We start from the raw sequence: 22573 nt of genomic DNA on the forward strand, positions 1-22573 counted from the left end.
TTCTACAGAGTCAGATGGTGACAGCAGGCATTACTATTTGCAATAAGCTCTGGTCTTAAGTGTGATGTATTATTATGCTTTTGAATGAATTTAACACATTTTCTCTCTTCAACCGGGTTCTAGTGAATTGAGTAGAGAAAGAGTTAAAAAAAATAGGTGCATCTTGCTATTATGAAGAGGCTTTTTTTTTGACAAAATGACAGAGACAATGATCTCATGTGCATGTTGGTCCAAGGCAGAGCTTCTTATGCTGAGGATAATAATCCTTTCCAGGTGGGTGAGAGTGTTTGGTTGTGTGTGTGTGAGTGTGTGTGTGTGTGAGAGCGTAGAAGATTGTTTTTCTTCTTCCTTGTTTTGGCTCAAGTATGTGTATTTGATTGATTACAGCCACTGCTGCAAATAAAGCAAATGACTCAAACAAACGCTATCACATACTTAAAACTGTATGACTGTTCCCTGGAAGTACGTATAATCTTACAATATATCCTATGATATGGTGTAGATATTACAGAAAACATCAAATTTATGTAAAATGTATATTTGACAAATAGTATACAGTTTGAAAAAAAATGTGCATAACTCCTAATCATAAAACATAGTTTATGACGACGTACCATCTTAATCAGTGGGTCTAGAAAAAAAAAGGACTTTTGTACAAAAGTCGCAGGAAATTAATTAGATATGAAAGAACAGAAATAACAAATCAAAATATATGTCTGAGTGTTTTCATTTCTCTGACCTTTCTACTGGTCCTCTTCTTGTCAGAGGCTTAAATTAACCTTCATTAACAGGGAATAGGTGTTAGTGTTAGTGAGTGCATGTGTGTAAATCTTACATGACCCAGACTAATTTGTGAAAGTCCAGAGACAACACTGGGAGAAGAGAATTGCTCCTTGAACTAGTATTCCTCAGACTCTCAGTGTGTTTGTATTTGCTCATGTGAGTGTGTGTGCACATCTGTGTGTAAGGGTGTGTGTGTGTGTGTGTGGGTTTGGTTAGTGCATCCGTCTGCGCTGACGGGGAGAGAGAGAAGCCTATTGATTATTTTAATCCTCCTATTTGTGAGTCTGTGATCCTCTCGGCTCAGCCTTCCACAGGAGGATTGCTAATGGGCCTGAACGCTTCCCTCCTCAGCCCACTATCCCTGTCCAATTAACTGAATCCCGGAATCTGCAAGGAGAGAGTGCTGGGACTCAGAGGAGGGGTGAGGGGCCTCTGTTGAGACACAACCCAACCAACTGCCCCAGCATTTCTCAAACCAGTCATCTGCACCACATTCAGCAGGAACGCCTTCACCCAGAATAGTATTACTTCTCACCTTTAATTAAAAGTCCTTCTCCTTGTTTTTATTCTGGGGAGGTGAGAACTCCCAATCATGTCTCCCATTTTAGTTTTCACAGGGTGGCTTTGCTGAGAAGCAGCAGAAGAAGAGGAAACAAGCTTTTAATGGGAAATCTACCTTCACGCAGGTTGCTCTAGCTGTAATTCCAACATGTCTCTGATGTTTCAGTATTTGTCCCAGTCGTGTGTTCAGCTCTCCTGAGATAGATTGTGAGAACCAAAGCTTTGCATGGTTATTTACCACAAACTAAACAATATGGTCAGTGTACATAAAGTCAACAGGAGATGTTTTAGGCACTAATACATCTGATGCATTTTAAGCCAACAAAATATCTATTCTGCAGACGCTGTGACATCTAGTGTTGTGGAAAAAATGGTTCTTCAGATGTGACTTGTAGTGCTTGTAGGTATTTGATAGAATGTCCAAGGCTATACTCAGATTCATGTTGATATGTCTTCAGAACTCTACAAACGCTCTTAAACCACAAATGATTGAATTATCAATCTCATTGCTGTGATATACTATCATTTCTATATTATTTGCTTTTCTCTACAGATCTGGTTCAGCCGTTATTGCCTGACAGATTTATCCTGAAATAATTGCTAAACTAGTGTCTAATTGCTGTACTTGATCATTTATATTAGCATAACAATGTGTTGAACTGAGATGGTGAACACGATAAACAGTGTCTACATGGGTCCACACATTTCAACCCAATCATTCCACCAAGTTGACTGATTCTTCTCAAATAACCTTTTGATTAGTGTTAGAAGACACAATGTTGTTCCCCGAGTACATTTATACATTTGCAGTATACAGAATACTATATTGTGCTATCATAAAAAGGAGTGTTTACCAGCGTTAACAAACAAAAGATTCAGCTGGCTATGGTTAGAACTCCATCTGGTTCAAAAGATGGGGATTTCTAACAATATCAAATGTTAGAAATCTCTTTCTGGCTTATTGAGGGTTGTGTCCTGCCCCTTCTGCAAAATACACCGACGTAGTGTTCGCACAAACGAAAGCTCACACTGAAATGTGTCCAATTGAGCATGAATCTTCGAATCCTGTTTTATGCATAACCACAAGACCAGGTTGTAACATCCAACTTCTGCGACATCATCATGTTACCACTGTGAGCAGAGTTGGATATTAAAGGCACTGTGTATGTATATCCTGCTTACATTAATGGTATTTGGTCCCCAGTATTATAACACCTTTCAGTCTTGTCCAGGCTACACAAAGCTCTTTACGATTTGTTTCTCATTTCCCTATTCACATTACACATAGTTTAAAAAAAATTATTATTAGACATTTGCACCGTCTATCTTTGCACTGTCTATATACACACTGCCTTTTTATTTCTTTCTCAAAAATCAAAAGCCATCAAGCATATCGGGGGCAATGTAGAGACTTAACCAAGGACACTTCGACACATAGAGGGGCTGCGATCAAACCAATCTGTCATCATTGTGTGTATGATTGTATCTGACATGATCTCAGAATAACCCACTCACTAATTTGGGGAATTTTTAAAAGTATTTTGCCATAAATTATTATAGTGGCGTCACAATTCTGACACAACTGGGAGGGGAATTGGTCCAGGTTGCTTCTCTTTTTTTTCTTCTCACTCATAATTCTTAGGTAATTCTAAGGATTTACATCTAAGAGGCTGTAGAGTTGCACATTTGAATTCAGTTTAAGCTGTTGCATGAATTCAACACTATGTTTTTTTTTAAAAGTGCTGTATGGAGGTTTTTTTTGTTTGTGTCCCCCTTATATATCCAAACCAGAAGAAAACCAAAAACACAATTCATCATTATTTAAAAAAAAATTGATCATCACTTATATGGCAGTTCCAACAATGCACGTTACAGGAATGAGAGCTTAAAGTTCAAGTGTAGATTCTTGCGGCGTAACAGACGAATTGTATTTAATTGCATTAAATTGTAAAGAGAAAATCTGTTCTTACCTTCTTCAGTGGTGACTCATTATCTGAACTTTGCCATTCAATGTCTTTTAATCAAATAAAAATAATGCAATAAACACCACCCAGTGTGCAGATAAACTTCACAACACCTCATCTGAACATCTGCCTCTTAATCTTTCTTTAATGTATAAGGGGAAAAAAATCAAACACACATTCTACTTGGTGACAGCAAAATAGTCTTGAATTTTCTTTTCTTTTTAATTGTATTTCATGGTCCTCAAGGGCAGAGAGAAATCTATGCAGATTACATAACAAATACACACAACTCAGCTTGCAAAGTACTGTGACAGCAATTTATCCATACTGCTTGCAAACAAAGGTAAGAGTGCCAGAAAACACACACAGTTGGATGCAGCATGGCACAGAGGTTATGTAAAGCCACTCAGGGGGAATGTCTGTGTTCAATATACAGTGTCAGGTTGATTTTCAGTTACATCACAACAATGAAGAGTTGAAGAGATAAATTCACATCCAGATGTGATCAGGGTTAAGTCATGCTACTCACCTTTAAAGCTGGGCCATTTGCTGGGACATGAGTCTCTGTCATATATATTAGGCCAATATGAAAGTCTCTTTTTGCTCGGCACTAAACTACAATAAATATATCCAAAGAAATTTGATATTGTACCCCTCAAAACATTATATATAATTTAGTTACATCACCAAATCTGTCATTTTTGTAGATGTAGAATTTGAATAACATTGTCATGTTGTTTGTTCTCAGCATACAAAAATCTCTGTCATATATATTAGGCCAATATGAAAGTCTCTTTTTGCTCGGCACTAAACTACAATAAATATATTCAAAGAAATTTGATATTGTACCCCTCGAAACATTATATATAATTTAGTTACATCACCAAATCTGTCATTTTTGTAGATGTAGAATTTGAATAACGTTGTCATGTTGTTTGTTCTCACCATACAAGAGTAACGTTCGTCTCAGCTTGTATCAGTTTATGGGGGCTTTTACAGGAGTGACTTCTATCCTGTTACATACAAAGATTCACAGTCACGAGCTGAAGTTAGCATTTCATGAGGTGATATGTATCAACATTCAAAAGGGCTGCCTGTGTTATAAATAGGAAATCCCTGCCAGTTTGCTGTTGTATCACATGGATCAGATTCTTCACGGAGCTTAAATTTAACAAGGGACACAATCTCATGCATACAAATTAAAATAAATCGACAGTATAAGGCACAGAGAACCTATAAGTGTGACAAAAGGCAGTAAAACACCAACAACAGTCACTTGCATTTTTAAGAAACATTTTAAAATGTGTACATTCACAGTAAAATTAAATAAATGCTTTCACATTTTGGGAAATAGACACTTCAAAATCGTTACTTATTCCCACTACTCTCTGTGGCTGTCCTGCTGTGCAGAGTTAAGAAAAGGGTGTTTTGAATCTCTGGCTCTCTTTTACTAATTCAGGTACTATTGAGTGACACACTAAAGAGCTTTCAGAAGAGAATTGTTTAAAGGGAACATATTATGCTCATATTCAGCTTCACATTTTGAGTGAGGGACACCATTGAAACAGCTTTTCAGTTAAAAAAGAAAAAGAAAATCATTATTTGTCTCATTTTACCTGCTATATTACTCCTTAGTTGAGTCTCTACCTAAAAGAGGTGATATTAGCCAAAATGCCCCCTTTTCTCTACCTTGATGTCTTATGGATGGGCAGAACCACATGTTTGGAAGCAACCCACCCCCTGACCTATTGCTGGTGTGGATGTCCCAAATCAGACTTTAAACTTACTATGGAGGATAACTTGTGGCCTTTTATTGGTATTGACAAATTCTCAAATCCATCCACACAAATTGGAGTTGATTCAGTATTACAGGCGGACATCCATTTTTGGTAGATATAATGCTCACACACAATATTGACCAAAGAGGCATTTTGAAGGAGTTTTTCATTACTTGGAAATAATATTTAAATGACGATGACTCGTGCTGTTCTTTCAGGGGTCTGCTAAAACTGTGACCTATTCAACTTTTTCTCGCATTTTGAATTTCACTAGAAATGATTAGGTATGGTGGGCCGTGTCTGCGCTCACCAACAGATGTGTCATACAGATTTGGCTTTTTGGGGAGGGAAGGGGGGTGACCTCCCTGGATTCTGATTTTACAAGAAAAACATAAATTGCAGAGGTGTAGACCCCTCTGCTCGCTGTTTCATGACAACTTTAAAATGAACATCTGACACAGTAACATTGCTTCAGAAAACAAAATTAAGCATAAAGTATCCTCTTTAGTTAATACATCTGTAGCATCTACCAGTATCAGTTTGGAACGAATACGTTTACATTTAAATTCTGATGGAGCCAAACATGCCTCAAAAGCTACTTCTCTTATAGAATAAACCCTCTGAATTGCTATGCAATGGGCAAAACTTTTCTTGCCTTGCTCTGAGCAAGAAAACAAAATTTCAGTTATGCAGCAATCTGTGGATGTAAGGATTGTGTGTGACTGAGTAGGTGAGGCTGCAGAGGACACCTCAGCTCATTAGCAGGATATGATGAGGCTTCGAGGCTCAGGATCCATCTCAAAGCTAAACCTCGGTATTGATAAACTGTGTGTGTTAAGGGACTGTTACCAACAACTTGACAACCTCCTTCCCTTTAACAGGAGTCAGAGATTGTGACAAGAAGCACGAACAATAACATGATACTTTCATACCTCAACAGAACTGACGGGCAAACACATTCATGTGCTTCCACACGGACATGAGCGCAGACATACAACACACTTGGCTATGATCATGGAGTTGGCTGTATTATCAGCGGTGATCAATATATTCATGCTTTTTCTTGTTTGGTGTCTACAGACATATTGAAAATCCATCTCACAGTGAAGGTGAGAGGCTGCAGCCAAATACCCCCACTCGGATTGACAGTCTACATTCAGATATCATTTCAGTCGATTCCAGTCCAGTGGCTGAAATGGTCAGCGTGTCTTAGAGTAACAACTGAGGTTCAATTAATGCGTGCAGATTTGTGTATGCAAAATGTATGCGTGTGGAAAAGGTCTGAATAGTTTTTTTAGCCATGCCTACACATACTGTACCTGGCACTGAATAATGATTACACAGGTATGTGCATCAGAGGTGTCAGTGTAATATATACAATATTATATTCATTTTTACACAAATTCTCCTCAAACTCTTTTCATAAAGTGTTCTTGTTACTACATATTTGCTGTTCTGTGCAGCAGTGAAATCACAAATGATTGGAAGAATGGCGCGGTAAATGAAGATAGGAGGGGAAATGTTTTGCTTGATACAGAGAGGAAGAGACGAATGTGATGCTGTCAATCAGGGTAGACGAGGAAGCCAGAGAAGGTGCTGTATTTGTTGGTGTTTCCCCCGTGAACTTTGCCCCCGTCCAGCTGTATGCAAACATCATCCCCTACGTCAAGGTGCAGGATAACGCTGTTAGAGGCGTAGTCGTAGTTCTGATCTGCATCTTGAGCGATTGCACTCGCCCTCACCTGGAATGACAAGAAAGACAAGAAAGATGATGACACGAAAGACGCATTGACGTAAGCTGCATATGTGTTATTTGTCTCAGTCTGTCTTTGTTCTTTATTGTTTCATTGAGCATGTCAAATCTTCATTATGGTTTGTGAGGGAGAGAAAGATGCAACAGCAGCGTGCTTGAATTGATTTGAATAGGACAGGAAGCCTCATGTTAGTGTTAAATACAAGCCAGTTTTTTTCCCACCAGGATTTTTAGAGGAATACTAGTAAAGAACGGACACTTAAATCTACTCAGTTCAAAAAGAAAGTTTTTTATATTTTAGGTACATTGATCTTTGTGAGCTTTTTTCTTTTTCTTTTCTTTTTTTAAATCAGACCCCTTTGCATGTTTATTATACTCTTAGTGTGACCATAAGTAAGAACATGAACAGTGGGCTTTGTTCAAGACTTAAAAAGAACATTCAAATCCCCCAAATTAGACCTTGAGCAAAGGAAAAATGTTTTTGGAGAAAATATGTCAAGTGAAAAGCAAGAGCAATTTTCTCAAAGACTCCATTTAAACCTGACAAATTCTGGCAACAAGAGGAATTAGAGCCCCAATTATGTTTCACACAAGGAACGCAAATATTATACAGTCCAGTGATCTAATGCAACGTATTGAAGGTAAAATCACATGAATTATGATTGTATAAAAATAAAGGAGAAAAAAATTACTGCAATTCTAAGATGTTTTTACTCTTATTTCTACAAATATTTCATTTGGGTCATCAGTAAAATCATCCTTATGACAGATTTGTTTTGCTTACTTCTATTTTTGTCTCATTTTATCTCAGTATCCCACCACCATCTCGTTGGTTCACTTTATTTGGAAGCGACCGGTGCCATTTTATTTCCTGTTTCAGACTGTGATCTTGGTGTAATGTCATCAGTACTGATACCTTCCTGCCCACTGGGTAGAAAAATGAGATGTGCAGTGATCTTTGGCCTCAAACCTCCATCTGGGAGCACAACCTTTCTTAGTCACTATCAATTTTTCCAGAGGATTGTTGCTCTCACACCTGATCCACCTGTTGCAGAGGATTTCAAAGTCTGATGGGATTACCAGGGATGATGGTATCGGAGAACACATCAGTTCATTTGTCAAGTAGTTACAGAGAGCACGATACGCCTTCACACGTATGCATTCTGATCACTGATATGGGCATGTAACTGCTGATCACTGTTCGTCATCTCCTCTCTGTCTTTTCTTTTGCCCATGTTCATCCTTTATAAGTTGTGTACCAGACATCCACATTTGAAAATGGTTTTCTGATATGAAAGCATTTATACAAAAAACTCTCCATGTGATCCTGCTTCCTCTCACTTCCAAGAACATGCACGTTAGGTTAATTGATTTTTCCAAATGAATGTGAGTGTGAGTGACCCTGTGATGGACTGGTGACCAGTCCAGGTCGTACCCTGCTGGACGGGTGGATGGATTTTAAAAAATAAACTATCTCTATAGCTAAACTATCACACCTGAAAAAATAGAAGAAAAAAAATTAACGTAGCATTAATAAGAATTTAATCTTAATAGAATAACAGATATTTTAAATAACAAGATACCCATGTTGCCCATGTTATCCATGTTAAATCAACAGCCTGTCATTGAGGCTGATTTCTGGAGTTCTATGACAAAAAATGAACGATCCTTAAACAGAAAAGTTGTGTGGGTGACAGACTTGAACATAGTAAAAGAAATGTGTTTTTAATTAAAATATATACAGTATGTATAAGTGTGGATGTATCCTTAATTTTGTTTACAAGAAGGGGAAAATGACTTTAGACAAGCAATAAATCCTACGCTGACCTTTGAAATTGTGAACTATGGATACAATTTCCTATTTACTTATGAACCATATAGAGAATTATAGGGAAACATTATTAATGTTTGTCTCACTCTTGTCAATGTGTTGAGAATAAATCAAGTTCACTGGTCTCTTCTTAGCTCTACAAAACATACTGAACTCTAAATGCTGTGCCATATTCAGTGCCGTATTCACTAGTTTGGCACAACCAAGTCACTGGGACAAAAAAATGCTTCAGATGTATGACAATTTTGCAATACATACATGCAAAATGTAAAAACGCACACACACACACAGTGTTTTCTAACTAAAACGTTCCAGCATCACTCCAACCTGTCACATACCAATGCTTTGAGCCACCTGACACAATTCCAATCAGTGTATTTCAGTAAGATGTGCGGTTTGTGTATCCAGTGGGTTTTCTGTCTTTAGTCGAACGGGTGGATGTTGTCATTGTGTTTTTTTTCAATACCTAACCTAAAGAACAGCAACTGAATCCTAAAATGACATTTCATGTTAAAGTTACTTAGAAACATCAGTGGTTGGGACAGGAGTTGAAATCAGTAGTTTGGCTTGACAGTCGTGTGTGTGGCTCTATCAAACCCTACTGGAATCCAAACACAGACTTCATCACCGGTATCATTAGATGCATCTATTACTTCATGACTTTTACCGCTGTGTAGCTACTGTCCTGTCTAGTAGCATTAAATCTGTGGCAATCATGCCTCTGGACACCAATTAATAATTTGAGTTTTTGCGACTGTTTCATGTTTTACTGTGACACTGGATTTCTATAACACAGTTACAAAGAGTGCTTGAACTTTTAATCGTTATAACTCAGGAATTAATTCTGCCACAGAGTACATGCCAAATCTTAAATTAGGGCTGAACAATATATGAAAAATGTATCATTGTCACAATATCAACGAGAGCTATATCACATAGACTGCATCAATGTTGAACAGTCATTTTGACGTGAATTAGGATAGGCACATGTGTATCAAGTGGAACTACATTACACTTCTTTTGTCTTTTGCGCATGTTCTACAACTAACTGACACGCAGTCTTTGATTAATTCTCTGGTATAAAGACCTCAGAACCTTCAGCCCAGAATATTTTCTAAGATTGAGCACAATTTTGGCAGAATAAAACATTCTTCACAGTTTCATCTATCTACTGTACATCTGGACACTTTTGTGTTTAGAGAAAAAAAAATCCACCCATGTGATACTGAGTCTGTAATTGTATAACCAGCCAATTCAGAGCAAGTGTGATGATTACAGTAGACATTTACATGTCAGTTTGTAATAATATGTTAATGCTTAAGAATGATTAAGTGGTGTCCCCACATTATAAAATGGTGATAATCCCATATATGATGCTAAATAAACACAGCAGTGTTTTCAAGTTGCAAATGAGGACTTGAAGAATTAGTAAGCCCAACCCCCCAGGATTCAGTTACACACATCAATGGTGTAACACAGCATCTTTCCTCATTATGTTGTTAAATGTTCCTGTGTTTTCATCCATTCCACGTAAAATCTGTAACACTCAGTAAGCAAATCTGTTTATAATAAATTGCACTTTCACTGGCCAAGTAACAAACTATTCAAGCAGACAAACAGAGGAGAATAAAGTGTGCATCTGCATACATATTAATGAATGCAAATGCAATGCTCTAACTCCATCCTTGTCTCCTCCATTGGGTCTGAGTCTGACTAAGGATATGGTTCATCATCTGCACCAGTCATCAGGAGTCCGTGATCCCTTGTGATCACAAAGACATCAGATATGTCCAAACTGCCCATTGCTCTTCATCTCGTACCTCTGCTCAAGTAATTAGTTTAATACATTTCTCTGTACAAACATTTATTTCATTTTGAGGTATATGTTTTAGTCCCTTCTTGAAGACAGAAATTAATCAATACATTTCCTTTGTTTTTATTCAGCTCACATCTCTCCATTAATTGTTGTCTCCCTCCAGACATCTTACCCCTTCCATCATCCCTTTCTCATTCACCACCCTATCCCTATCTCTTCATTCTGAACCCATCTATCCATCTTTTTGTGTCCGCACACTGGAATAAGATGCAGGTCACGCACACACTTTCTCTCCCCCGCCATGGCAGTGTTGGCAGGAGCAGCGACTAAGTGTGTCCCTGTCCGGTCTAAATCGGATTGATTAACGACGTGCTGCTGTGGCAGGTCTCCTGAGAACCCCTACCCGACCCCCAAACTGCCCCTCCCCCCCTCTTTCCCCCACCCCCTTACAACACCCCTCACCCCTCCTTACTCCTTACCTTCCAGATGCATTAGGCCGTCCTATACATGGCTGCAGGCTACAGTAATTGGTAGTCTGACAGCCATGGCAGATCCCCGCCTAATAGGTCCAACTCCTCAATAACTCCATACAGTCACAATAAATGGGGGCACAGGATAGGCAACAGTGGTCAAATAGGCCCATGAAATACTAGCAGGAGGTCAGTATTAGATGCTACACACACATCATCCCTTTCTCTCTATACATCTTGATAAGAGCAGCTCTCTTTCCTTTTTGTTTTTATGAAGCTCAAGTGACCAGTTGAGAAAAAAAAATTAGAGCATGTGAGACATTTTGTTACTTTAAGATGTTAGAGTACATTGCTCTGAAAGGACTGAGCAGCTCCCCTGAGGAGACCTAATAGGTTTTTTAGAAAAAATACAACAATAGGAAAGATTTTGACAACATCTGTCTACATGGTTGAATTCCCCTGACAGTACTGTCAGCTCAGTTAGAGGCTGTCAGGCATTTGTAACTAGCTTTGAGTACAGTGTACCAATCAGCTAAGAACATTAATGCCACTCATAGATTAAATAAGTAGTGCTGATTATCCAATACCAATTGTGCATGTTAAGGCCAGGGATACATTAGAAGAAAAAGCTTGAGCAGCTTGAATGACCTTTGTGGTAATAAATCTGAGTAGGAGCATATCTGTAAGAGAAAGATCAGTCAGCAATGGTGAGTCCTTTCAATGGGAGACCAGACTATGAACTCGCTCTGATTGGTGGATGGGCTGCAACATCTGATCCATCGTGGTTCTACCTTCGGACTCAGAGGACTTAAAGGATTCAATGCTTAAGTCACAGTGCCAGATACTGCGAGACACCTTCAGAGATCTTGTAGAATCAAGACCACTTCAACGAATATGAAGGACCAACAACAGATTAAGCTGTCGAAATATTTTTTCTTATTGGTGTGTAACACGTGAATTAATACTACTTCACTTCACTGCATATACAGGATACGTGCTATGGTACAATAAATCATCCTAAAATTTGGTCACAATTCTACATACCTGAAGTGCCCACATTCAAGGCTCACAACAAAAGTCGCAGCAGTGATATTCACACTATCTTATTGAAATGGCCTTTTAAACACGAACATCGGCTAATTATATTTGCCAGACAAAAGGACACAATGTTATTTATGGCTTATGGTTGACTTCCTTATTAGGCACGTGGGTTTTGCTTAGTCTCTACTTAAACAGTGGAGATGCTGACATTTAATGTGTTGTGTTGTGTTTATGATTAATTCATGGTTTCACTCTCCTTTTATACTTACAGTAACCCAGTGATCAGATTTTCTTCTTCAGACATTTTAAGCACAAATTTACAGGAGCGTGACATTTAAGATATTACTGCAGTCACCCTCAGTTGACACAATGGAATATTTATGTTGTCTCAGTATGACTAAGCTGATATGAATAATGTCACAGAACAGAGAAAAAGATGCAATAACTTGAAAAAGATTTACAAAAAATTCATGTGTTCAAGTTTGACAATAAATTACATCCTCAAATATGTGAAAACACATATTATTTGAGTAATGGAATTTATACATACATGTATAAATATAGTTTTACATTGTTGTGTCTGAGGAGTCTTTGTTTAACCCATAACTGAGAAACATATTTCTTAAACCAAGCCTATAATGATCAAAGGTTACGACTCGATTTGGCTCTAATTGAACCACCGTTCTTATGCCAGCATACATGCATGGGATCAGAATCGAGCTATTGGCTAAAGTAAGTCCAAGGGCAGTTCCAACTTTATCTGTCTTAGATCATCTCATATTTAACTATGGCTATAAAACTATATATAAGTTCAAAGCACAGATGTTGTCTTTAAGTTACTAGAATGTGATTTTGTCAGTTGACACTGCGGTTATGACATCAGGATTTTATTAGAGCAGAACAACAGTGTGTAAAAGCTTTCAGTGACCGCAAGCGGACACATTGCTTTAATGGGCTGATTTTAGTCACAATTTTTAATGTTTTTAGTTGTCTGACACAAGAAACAAAAATATGTAATTGAGAACAGCTTTATTGTGAATTTTTCTGCATTAATACACTTATAGTATACCTTTCTTAAAGCAAAAAATATTCAAAAAGAAATAACTTTGAAGCATGACCGATTAGAGTTGAATGCCTGTGTGCAGAGAAGAGAAATTCCTTATGATTTCAGTCAGACTAAGAATTTCATATTGAGTTTTAAAAGTCTAGTTTTGGTCAAGCCAACAGATTTATTTATTTTTTTTTCCTAGTGTCATGTAAACTAACTAAAAGGAACAGAAATCAGTCTGCAGGTTCAGCTGTCAGAAACAATCAGAGCGAAACCTTGTTTTCTTAAAGTGGGCAGGACACACTGGGGCTTTGGGAGTGAAAACAAAGAAGGAAAGGCAAATCAGGATTATTGTCAACAGCAGCGGAGATTGATAGCGACAAGGGGGAGAATTTCTGTCTGTTGGGCCAACGCTGTTTTGACTTGATCTGCTGTTGTTGGGAAGAGGGGAAACCCAAGAGACAGAAGAGAAGATTACACTGCCTACACTTTTCATTAGGGGAGCAGCATTAAATGGGGATTGAGAGCCACAGAGAGATGGTAGCAAGAGGCAGAGCGGGGAAATTGACAGCACAGAAATAATTCACTTACAGTGGTAAATGCACACTAAAATCTCAATAAAATCTCAATTTTTCAGCTGTTGGACTTATTCTATCACTAATCTGTCTTTGAAAAAAAAATGTAATCCTGAGATATTCACCAGTTTTATGGATCCGTGCTAATAAGATGCTTAAGCTATGTCTTTTTGAAAACCATTGGGATAAGGTGATAGGGCCAGGAGGAAATAGGTAAACAATGAAAAGGTGGTGGTGAAACCAGAAATCTGGATAAGGTCACATAGATAAGGAAACAGCTGCATGTGCTCTGGCAGCTGAAGCATAGGGTTCGGGTAAAGTAAGCCAAAGCTGAGAGAGGCCTTGAATGATGGAGAGGGTGCCTATTGGATAACAAACTGATCAAGCATGCCTGTTTTCAGAGGAGGAGGGGGGATAAATGAGGTTGGGGAGGTATGTTGTCCACGTAGTGGGTTATTTTTTCAGTTTTGTTTTGTTTCACAGTGGTGCCTTGATCCTCTGGTAATAAAACTGACAGGATTCATTCACTGTGATGTACAGACCTCTCAGAGCGGAGCGAGCGATTGAGACAGGGTCTCTTAAACTTACCTGAGGGACCTCTAAGGGTGAACTGGAAGAGAGAAGAAGGGCAATTGAAATGGCCTCTTTTTTTGTGTGTGTGTCTATAAAGGCTGCCATGTCTCTGCCTCCATCCATGTGTACCAGCTTGAGGTATCATGTTTCTATTATGCAGGTCGACATGTAACCCTTTGCCTGCACTGCAGACTTACACACTAATTGGCATACTAAATGCTAATATTTTGCCATGACACTCAAGACCCAAGGTGTCAAGATGTTGATTAGAAAGTCTCTAATTGGCTCTAGACTGAAACCTTTGAGGGAAGAGAAGATGGCTTAATTGGATATAAACGGGTTCTCTGGCTGGTCTACCTGCAGAGCATCAGCTACAGCCAAGGTTCTGTTCTTGAAAGTTAAAATTACCCGATTCCTTAACAACATACTTTTTCACTGTGCTGTAATGTGCTGTAAAACGTTTACACCCACGCACCTGTATACACTGTGCATAGACACATATAGCTTGTTGGCACAAATAGCCATACAGTCCCCTGGAGGGACCAACTGCAGAAAATTTATATAAAATATAAACCTCCTATAAAATATGTGCCACGGGTCAAACGTTAATATCTCTCTTAATCATGCATATCCACTCTGTTCTCAAAAAGCAGACCTTTTTTATTTTTACAATTGTTCATGCTCTAAAAATGTATACAACACTGTGGCCCACTGCCGTTTATGAAATAGACAAAACACTGCTTCCTTGATGAGGTGGAAAAATGATATAATGGGGAGGCAAAAGAAAAGCACAACAAAGGCTAGCCTAAGCACAGCAACAACCAACAGCGTCCTTTTAGCCCTCAGAATATAATGGCCTCAGCCATTATAACAGAAATATATAGTTAAATAATGGCTGTGTGCACGAGCATTGACGTAAATGTGTGTGGTCTGGGAGAAAAAACAAGAAGAGCAAGAAGAGCCGCAGGATATATGAGAGGATTCTTTGTGTTTGCTCTATAAAAAAATACTGTCTGAAGAAACTGACTTTTATCTTTATATCACATAATGCCCCCTGTTATAATGCCATACCAATGTGACATTAAAGCACAGTAAAACACAGACAACAAGTCTATGAATTAATCTATCTAAAGTATTGAAGGAAAAAGCAACTGAAAATTTGCCAAAAAAAAACCCAGAAAGTAACTGCCTAATGAAGAGGAACACACTGGCACCTTGTCTGCCTTATACTCTAATTAGCAGCTTTCACCTCACACAGCAGCAGCATCACTCCTGCCTACTTCTAATTGAGTCCAAGCTTGTCATCACCCCAACTTTTAAGAGGTACTTCTCGTTAACTTATTAGCTCAAAAAGCTCATTAATTATCTCACGTGGATGCTTTGGGTTTAAACTAAAGGGATATCTAAAAGACAATGACGTATGGAGTGTTTAATGTAAGCACAAAGCAATGCTCAACATGTTTGCTGCTTAATGCTTACAGTCTGAATCCAAATCCATATTTGCAGCCATATAGTCAATATTATACACTTTATAAAGACATCTTTATTTTCATAGCCTGTCCAACTATATTATGTCTGCAATCTGAAGATCAAATGTCAACTTTTGATTAATTTTATTTCAACATTTTCACCTTATGTTGTCGAAGCTAAGCTGAAAAGGATATTTTGCTGGGCTATTTCCAGTAAAGCACCAATTTTTTGGCCTAATCTTACCACAACTAGGGACTGATCAACTCAGATTCAAGTATAAAAAATCATCCTCTCACTGCATGCTCATCACTGTAAAGGGCAAAGTACATATTGGTGGTGAATTATAAATCCATTTAAAAGGTCACCTCAACACCAATCTTTTGATGAATTATGGAGCACAAAAAGAGAAAAAGATTCTTTTACTGAGTGCTTAATCAATGCAAATGCCTCGTAAACTGAAACATCAGGATTTCATCAGCAAGTTTTTGAGATTTTGTATATGTCTGACTTCTTTCCTTATTTTTCAACTCTTCCTTTTTATTGGAGACCTTCGGTGCGTTCCTCTGTGAATACCCATCTATCCCTCTCTGCGTCTTGTCGGTATCCTGCCTGTCTCTGCAGAGATCTCTCCCCAGGATGTGTCGTGTTCTCAACTCCCTTTGACAAGACATTGATTAACACCTTGAATATCAGTCTGACAATGGTTGTGGGCCTACACACATGTGCACACACATCCGTTCATGCTGTGAATCAGGCTCTACGCTGACAGAAGAAGCAAAAGAAAAATGGTAAAAGAATGGTTTGACAAATGTTTGTTTTTTTCTAAATTTGAACAGCAAATATGTAGTAGGAATTAAGAGGTGTATTCTAAAAATGATCTCAATCAAAAACACTCCATGATGTTAAAATGATGTTAACTGTTGCAACACTAGCTAGTGTAACTTCTAAGGACCAAGAGTCGTGTTCAAGTCCTTTAATTCTTTCAATTAAATAATAAAAAACTACTTGTCTATGGGAACATTTAGAACAGTTCAACTCCTCATGTGGCAGCACAGACACCAGCTATGAAACTGTCTGACTGATCACATCTCTTACCTTGTGACTAATTGTAACATCAGTTCCAAACATCAGGGCTGCCAGCTGTTGAGTATTAAAATATTGCTTCTGTGTTCTGTGATAGCAACACATAGAGGTTAACTCTATTCTGAAAATGATCCCCCCAAAAAAGTCCCTCACTGTGTTTCAGCAGATATACCTGTGTTTAGATAACTTGTAATGAAAAGAAATAAAAAGAAGTAGGAGCGATCAATCAAGTTTACAGCACAGTCAGATGTCTTCACAAGCACAAACCAAAGAAAAAATAAAGCTCCAGGCTAGAAATCGTTTTAGTGTTGATATATTCTTAAATGTAAGCATTTGTTTTATGTTTTGACTTCTAGACATTTTCTTAAATTCATAATTCAAAGTTAACAGTATTCATACAATTTATCTTAAGTGAAAATAGACTATAATGGTCTGACTGAGGTCATTTATTATGTAAAAAATTATTCATTACTTTTCCTTTTCATTAATTTTTTTCAATGTAATTTGTTGCAAGCTTATTTGTAGAGTTTCTGATCAGAAAACATGTTGACTGTTCACCACGTTAAATTCTATTTCTCTGCATTTTAAGCAAATAATAGCAAGATAACATATATAACAGTCATGTTTGGTACTGGGTGTCAAGATCTAATTGGTTCTAACTATCTAACTAGTTCCTGAACACTTGTCTCAGAAAATGTTTACTTTTTACTTAATTTTGCATAGTGCATTGACTTTGTCATTAGATTGCCATTGTCTCATGCCTGCTGGATAGTTTCAGTTTTCTCTTCTAACCTCAGCAAAAATGTGATTGAGAGTATTTCCCAAAATGTCAAAGTGTTTCTATTTTTTAATGTTCTTACTTAAAAATCTTTTTCTCCATGTAGGTACTTTTACTGTCACAATGAACAAAACCATTTCTACTGAACATGAACACAATGACATTTAGAGACAATGTTAAGAAAAACAAACCGTAATGCACTATTGGGTCTTTACCAACCTCATAATCGATCATTTCTTGAGGAAGCTGCTTCACTCTACGACACGAGCAGTTGTCTGTTCACAGATATAAGCATCAAGTGCAATGAACCTGAGAGGGCAAGATCAGCTCTGAATTGGGTTAAATAATTTAGTTGATGGAAAAGATAATTAATGGGGAAGGAGTCAATAGACAGTGTGGACGTGAATGGTGTAAAGTGTGTGTGTGTGGGTGTGTGTGTAAAGGAGGGCACAGGTGAAGGGGAGAGGATCTCATCTAAAGGCTATGAAAGATTTAACAGCAGGAGAAGACAGGAATGACAATGTCAGTGAAGGCACGCAACAAACCAAGACCCCCAATTATATCTGGCATTTAACCATCCCTTCTCTTTACTCTGCACCTCATGCACATCCTGTCAAATCAATAAAATGGGGAATAACTATCTTTATGGACTTGATCAGTCACATAAAAGATGTACTATACACTGATATATGTGGTTGGATAGACTGTGAAATCAAAGCAGAATAAAGAAAAATTCTGTGTCTGAACTTGACATTATATTGCTTTAACTGTAACTTGTGGCGTGTATGTTAGCCAGCCAAGCGCCTCACAACTACAGTGTCCAGTAAAACCTGTCCTCAAACCACATGCCATACAGTTCATGTTGTTCTTGTGTTTGTCCTCTTCGTCTATTCCTAGTTTATTTATTTTTTTGTTGTTATTAAAAATTCTGTATGTGCACTTTTAGATCCAGAAGAACAGGAAGGTACAGCTTAGGTACGATGTGCTTTCCAAATGTTGAATCATTGTCCAAGCAGCTATTGCCCTGTGTGTTAATGTTTTTTAGATTAGGTTTAGGTACCAGATTAGGTTTAGGTTTTGTTTTAGGTTTGACTTTTCACAAAAGTGCTTTCAACATCACCCATGCTCATGACAAAGTATGATGCTACAAGGTGGGAGTGACAGCTTGTTCTTTTACTTGAGAAACACTGAGATCATACGTTACCCTGGTTTCCCTAGATGTAAGACAGTGATGTTTTATTCTTGCAACTTCGTTGTCAGTTTTATTTTTTTTGGACCGTCCTCCTCCACGCTGTCGTCAGTGACTTCTTATAAGCTATTTTTACACATGAGCACAAGTGATGCTCAGGACAACGTGCAGACAGTTTGGTCCGGACCTTTTACACATTTACTGTTCACACAAACATTTCACAGCAGGAGATTTTCAGCTGGAGATGAGCTCTCATGACAAGTCATGCAAGGGAGGGGATGAGGGGGAGTGTTTGTCAAGAGCTTCAGGAGGCAAGTCATGATTAAAAAAGTATGTTGGGGAAATCACTGTGTTTTAATTACAGCAGGTTGAGACCAGGAGATGAGGCTTCCTAATGACCTAAAATGCTCCGATCCCTTGCTATGTTTAGTTACTCTATCACCTGCGGATCTTCCGGGCATTTCACTGCAGGGCTTCATGTTAAATTGTAACAGGAAGTCAAGGACAAATGCTGCAGATATTTGCAGACTCTCTGGAACCTCTCTAGAAAGTTTCTGGACCAAAGTACATGTGTGAAAATGGTTATAAAGAGCAGCTGTATTTCAGTAAGCATGCAGTGCACTGCAACACAAAAGATTGTAATGTGTAAGCAAGCTCCTAAACGTACCATTCTTTCAAACAGAAAATACACCTGTATGCCACAAGTGTTTGCTCAAGGTCTCTAATACTGCTGGCACGGCAGAAGACATCCTGGGGGGACTATGTGTGATCAGGTATCGATTAATCAAAACACCCTAGAGAGTCGTGTCCTTATGGTTAAGACACATCAGTATCTGTGTGTGCAGTTACAACGATCAAACAAAAACTATCCTCTTCCCCAATCAAAATTTCACTTGTCCACAAATTTAAAACCTTTTTGAGGTGTGGGTTCAGCAAAGCATTTCCCTGAACCTGGTACAGCAGTGGACTGCTCAGTGTCACTTTGCTGTCAGTTCATGTACCGTGTGAATTATGCGTAGAAAAACAGCGGCACCGTCGAACACTTTTAACAATGCAAAGCATGTTTCTCTTTTTTCTTCTCCGCTTCTGGTAATCCCCAGGACATCACTTCTCTCTTCTGCAGCACACATGTCAGAATCAGAGCTCCTCAACACACTGAGGGCTTAGTACTTCAAGCTTGTCACTGTTCTCCAGATGGAAGGTTTTTTTCCAGGCATTTGTACTTGTTTATTTATTAGTGTTAAAGTCAGAGTCCCTCAGAGGACAGTAGCCAGCTGTTGCTTTTTGGCTTTGTTCCACAGAGACGAAGAGGACTGTTATCCTCCTGATCGCTGGGCTGTCACTCTCTTTCTCTTCCTCTCTTTGCAAGTTGTACAAAAATAAAAGACTACAGTCATCCCTTCCCATTTAAAGCAGGTCATTGTTTCAGTTATCGTTTGACATATATCAAAAGTAAACTTTTTTTGCAGTTTGAACCGAGTTTTTGAATAGAGTTAGCTCTTCTCCACACTACCAAGATTATTCGTCACCTTATTTGAATTCTCCTTTTTTAGGAGTGTTACGTGCAAACTTTGCTTCAGAATTGTCTTTCTTTGAGACTTCACCACAATGCTCTATTGTTAATCTTTTTTTCTTTTTTTTTTTCAACCATGTCGAAAAACTGAGTGAAAGTCAAAACAAAGCAATACAATCCACCTTGACAGCCTGGAAATAAACATTGCCATTGTGAAACAATGCTTTCCTAACTTTCCATTATCACCTTATATCAATATTTAGTTCTATCATTAATGAAGAAGGGATTTTAACCCAAATATTGCTTTTTCATCGATCCTAGGCAATTATATAAGCTGTTTTAGTGTGTCAGTCTGACAAAAACGGAAACACTGTAATAGCGTTTGGAGGACAAATCATGCTGCTGTGAGAACAGAGACAAACATATTCATCTATCTTTATTTCTTGAAAGGACAAGAGTAGAATATGTATTCTGTCATTTATAAAATTTTATCAAAATTTTCCTGTGTCTGAATTCCCTGTTGTTTAGGATACTATATTAAACTCTGCACCTGTGGAAAACATTTAAACCAATATGCCTTTTTTTTTAATTGTTACTGGCACACTGAGTTTGAGTCAAAAAGAAAATTCAGTCAAGTTCAACTAAGATATCACCCAGACTCACCTGTCCATTCTTTTTCAGGTCTGCCCACATGCTCGTCCCGTCACCGCCTCTCATCAGGACATGGTAGGTGAAGTAGTAGATACCAGGCAGAGGACAGGTGAACTTGCCTGTACTTGGCTCGTAGTAGTTCCCAACGTTGGTCACCACGTCATCAAACTTCAGTATCTCACTCCCCTCGTGTTGTTTCCGGAGGCCAGCATAGAAGGCGATTTTAGGACTGTAGACAGAGGCACCATAGCCACCAGGTCCAGGCCCTGGTGGACCAGGTGGTCCGGGCTTGCCCGGCTCTCCGGGGGGCCCTTTTGGACCTGGAGGACCAGGAACTCCAGGGTTCCCTCTGAAACCCTGCTTGCCCCTGCGATTTGAAAAGTCTGGGGGCTGAGGGGAGACGGCCGTCAGCTCTCCCTGTGGGGGGGTAAAAGTGTCACACACCATCTTGCAGCTCCCGAGCATCTCATAATGTGTGCCACCACCTCCAGACCCTCCCCCCTTAGTGGTGTGGACCAATAGGGGAATGGCCACTAGCAGGACCAGGACCATGGCCACGCCGACTCCAGCTCCGATGACACGCTTCTTTCGGCTGAGCCGTGAGGCGGCCAGCGTGAGGAAGTCCTCCTCCCCTTTAGCTGGAATGGTTGTGCCGGCCAGACTGACCTCCGGGTAGAAAGCAACTACTGAATTGAGAAGGTGGAGGAGAAAAGTGTGGGATTTTGTGGGACAGAGAAAAGAATTACAGGCTTTTCAGGTACTGGCACAGTAGTAGGAGAAAGTCAGAAGTCGGGGGAGAATAAGAAATAGCTTTTCCCATTTCTTGGTGTTTAAGATGTTTGTGTGTATTCTTTTCGTCACTTTTTTCTGGTTCAGAGTCTCGAAGGGCTTCAAAGATAACACATCATATAAAGGAAATATTTAACATTTTCTGTTAAAACAGTTCTCAACCAGAGAGATGTTAGATTTTAGGCTTTTTATATTTAATCCAACTCCGAGGTTGTGGAAGCTCCAGTGAAAATCCTTCAGTTGCTCAGGCAGAGAGCTGTCAGGTGGGGTCTACAGTATTCCCACTGGAGTTCATCTCACCAACCACATACAGGGAAGGGCGCCTTACTTGTCTGTCCAGGAATGAGAAGAGAAGAACAAGGAAAGGGCTAAATCTCTGCTCTGTTCTTTCCTCCTCACTGCTTGTGTTTTGTAAAGGGGTTCACAGCTTTGTTAGATTTATCTCAGAACTCTGATCCTGCATTCAAACCACAGGTTTGTTACAGCTCGTAAAAGGCCAACTCTGAGGAATGGGAATCAAATAGGAGAGTCTGTTGTTTTAAAGGCAGCGAGGATGAAGCAGAAAACATTTTAACACAAGAATCACAGCGACTCAGTGATTCTCTAACATTCTAAAGAAAAAGAGGAGACATATATGTACACACATACAATGAGGTGATGGTCATGGACCAAATTCTTTTTTTTTTTTGCTGTGACATTAAAATAATAAACTTACTAGACAGATGACAATTCAAATAAAAAAATAAGAAACACATAATTTAGCATTTCATAGATACATAATAGTATATTTAGAAATCTAAATACAGATAAAACGTGTTCAGCTTCATATGGACTATTAAGATATTCAAACTGAATGGCTCAAATCAATTTTAACACTTTTTTTGTCATTATATAAAAGTACTGATGA

General features: G+C 38.6%; 1 protein-coding gene across 1 annotated transcript; it reads right to left on the reverse strand.

Annotated features, from left to right (window-relative positions):
- Positions 1 to 3516: 3516 nt before the first annotated feature.
- Positions 3517 to 21513, reverse strand: c1ql4b (complement component 1, q subcomponent-like 4b). The gene is made up of 2 exons (XM_072383165.1): positions 20890 to 21513; positions 3517 to 6828 (listed from the first exon to the last, which is right to left on the reverse strand). The coding sequence occupies exons 1-2, from the start codon at positions 21427 to 21429 to the stop codon at positions 6649 to 6651; spliced, it is 720 nt and encodes a 239-aa protein (XP_072239266.1). The 5' UTR covers positions 21430 to 21513; the 3' UTR covers positions 3517 to 6648.
- Between the last annotated feature and the right edge of the window lie 1060 nt (positions 21514 to 22573).

The sequence above is a fragment of the Leuresthes tenuis genome, unplaced genomic scaffold (genome assembly GCF_036924035.1).
Source record: "Leuresthes tenuis unplaced genomic scaffold, fLeuTen1.0.hap1 SCAF_3, whole genome shotgun sequence".
Taxonomy (NCBI): domain Eukaryota; kingdom Metazoa; phylum Chordata; class Actinopteri; order Atheriniformes; family Atherinopsidae; genus Leuresthes; species Leuresthes tenuis.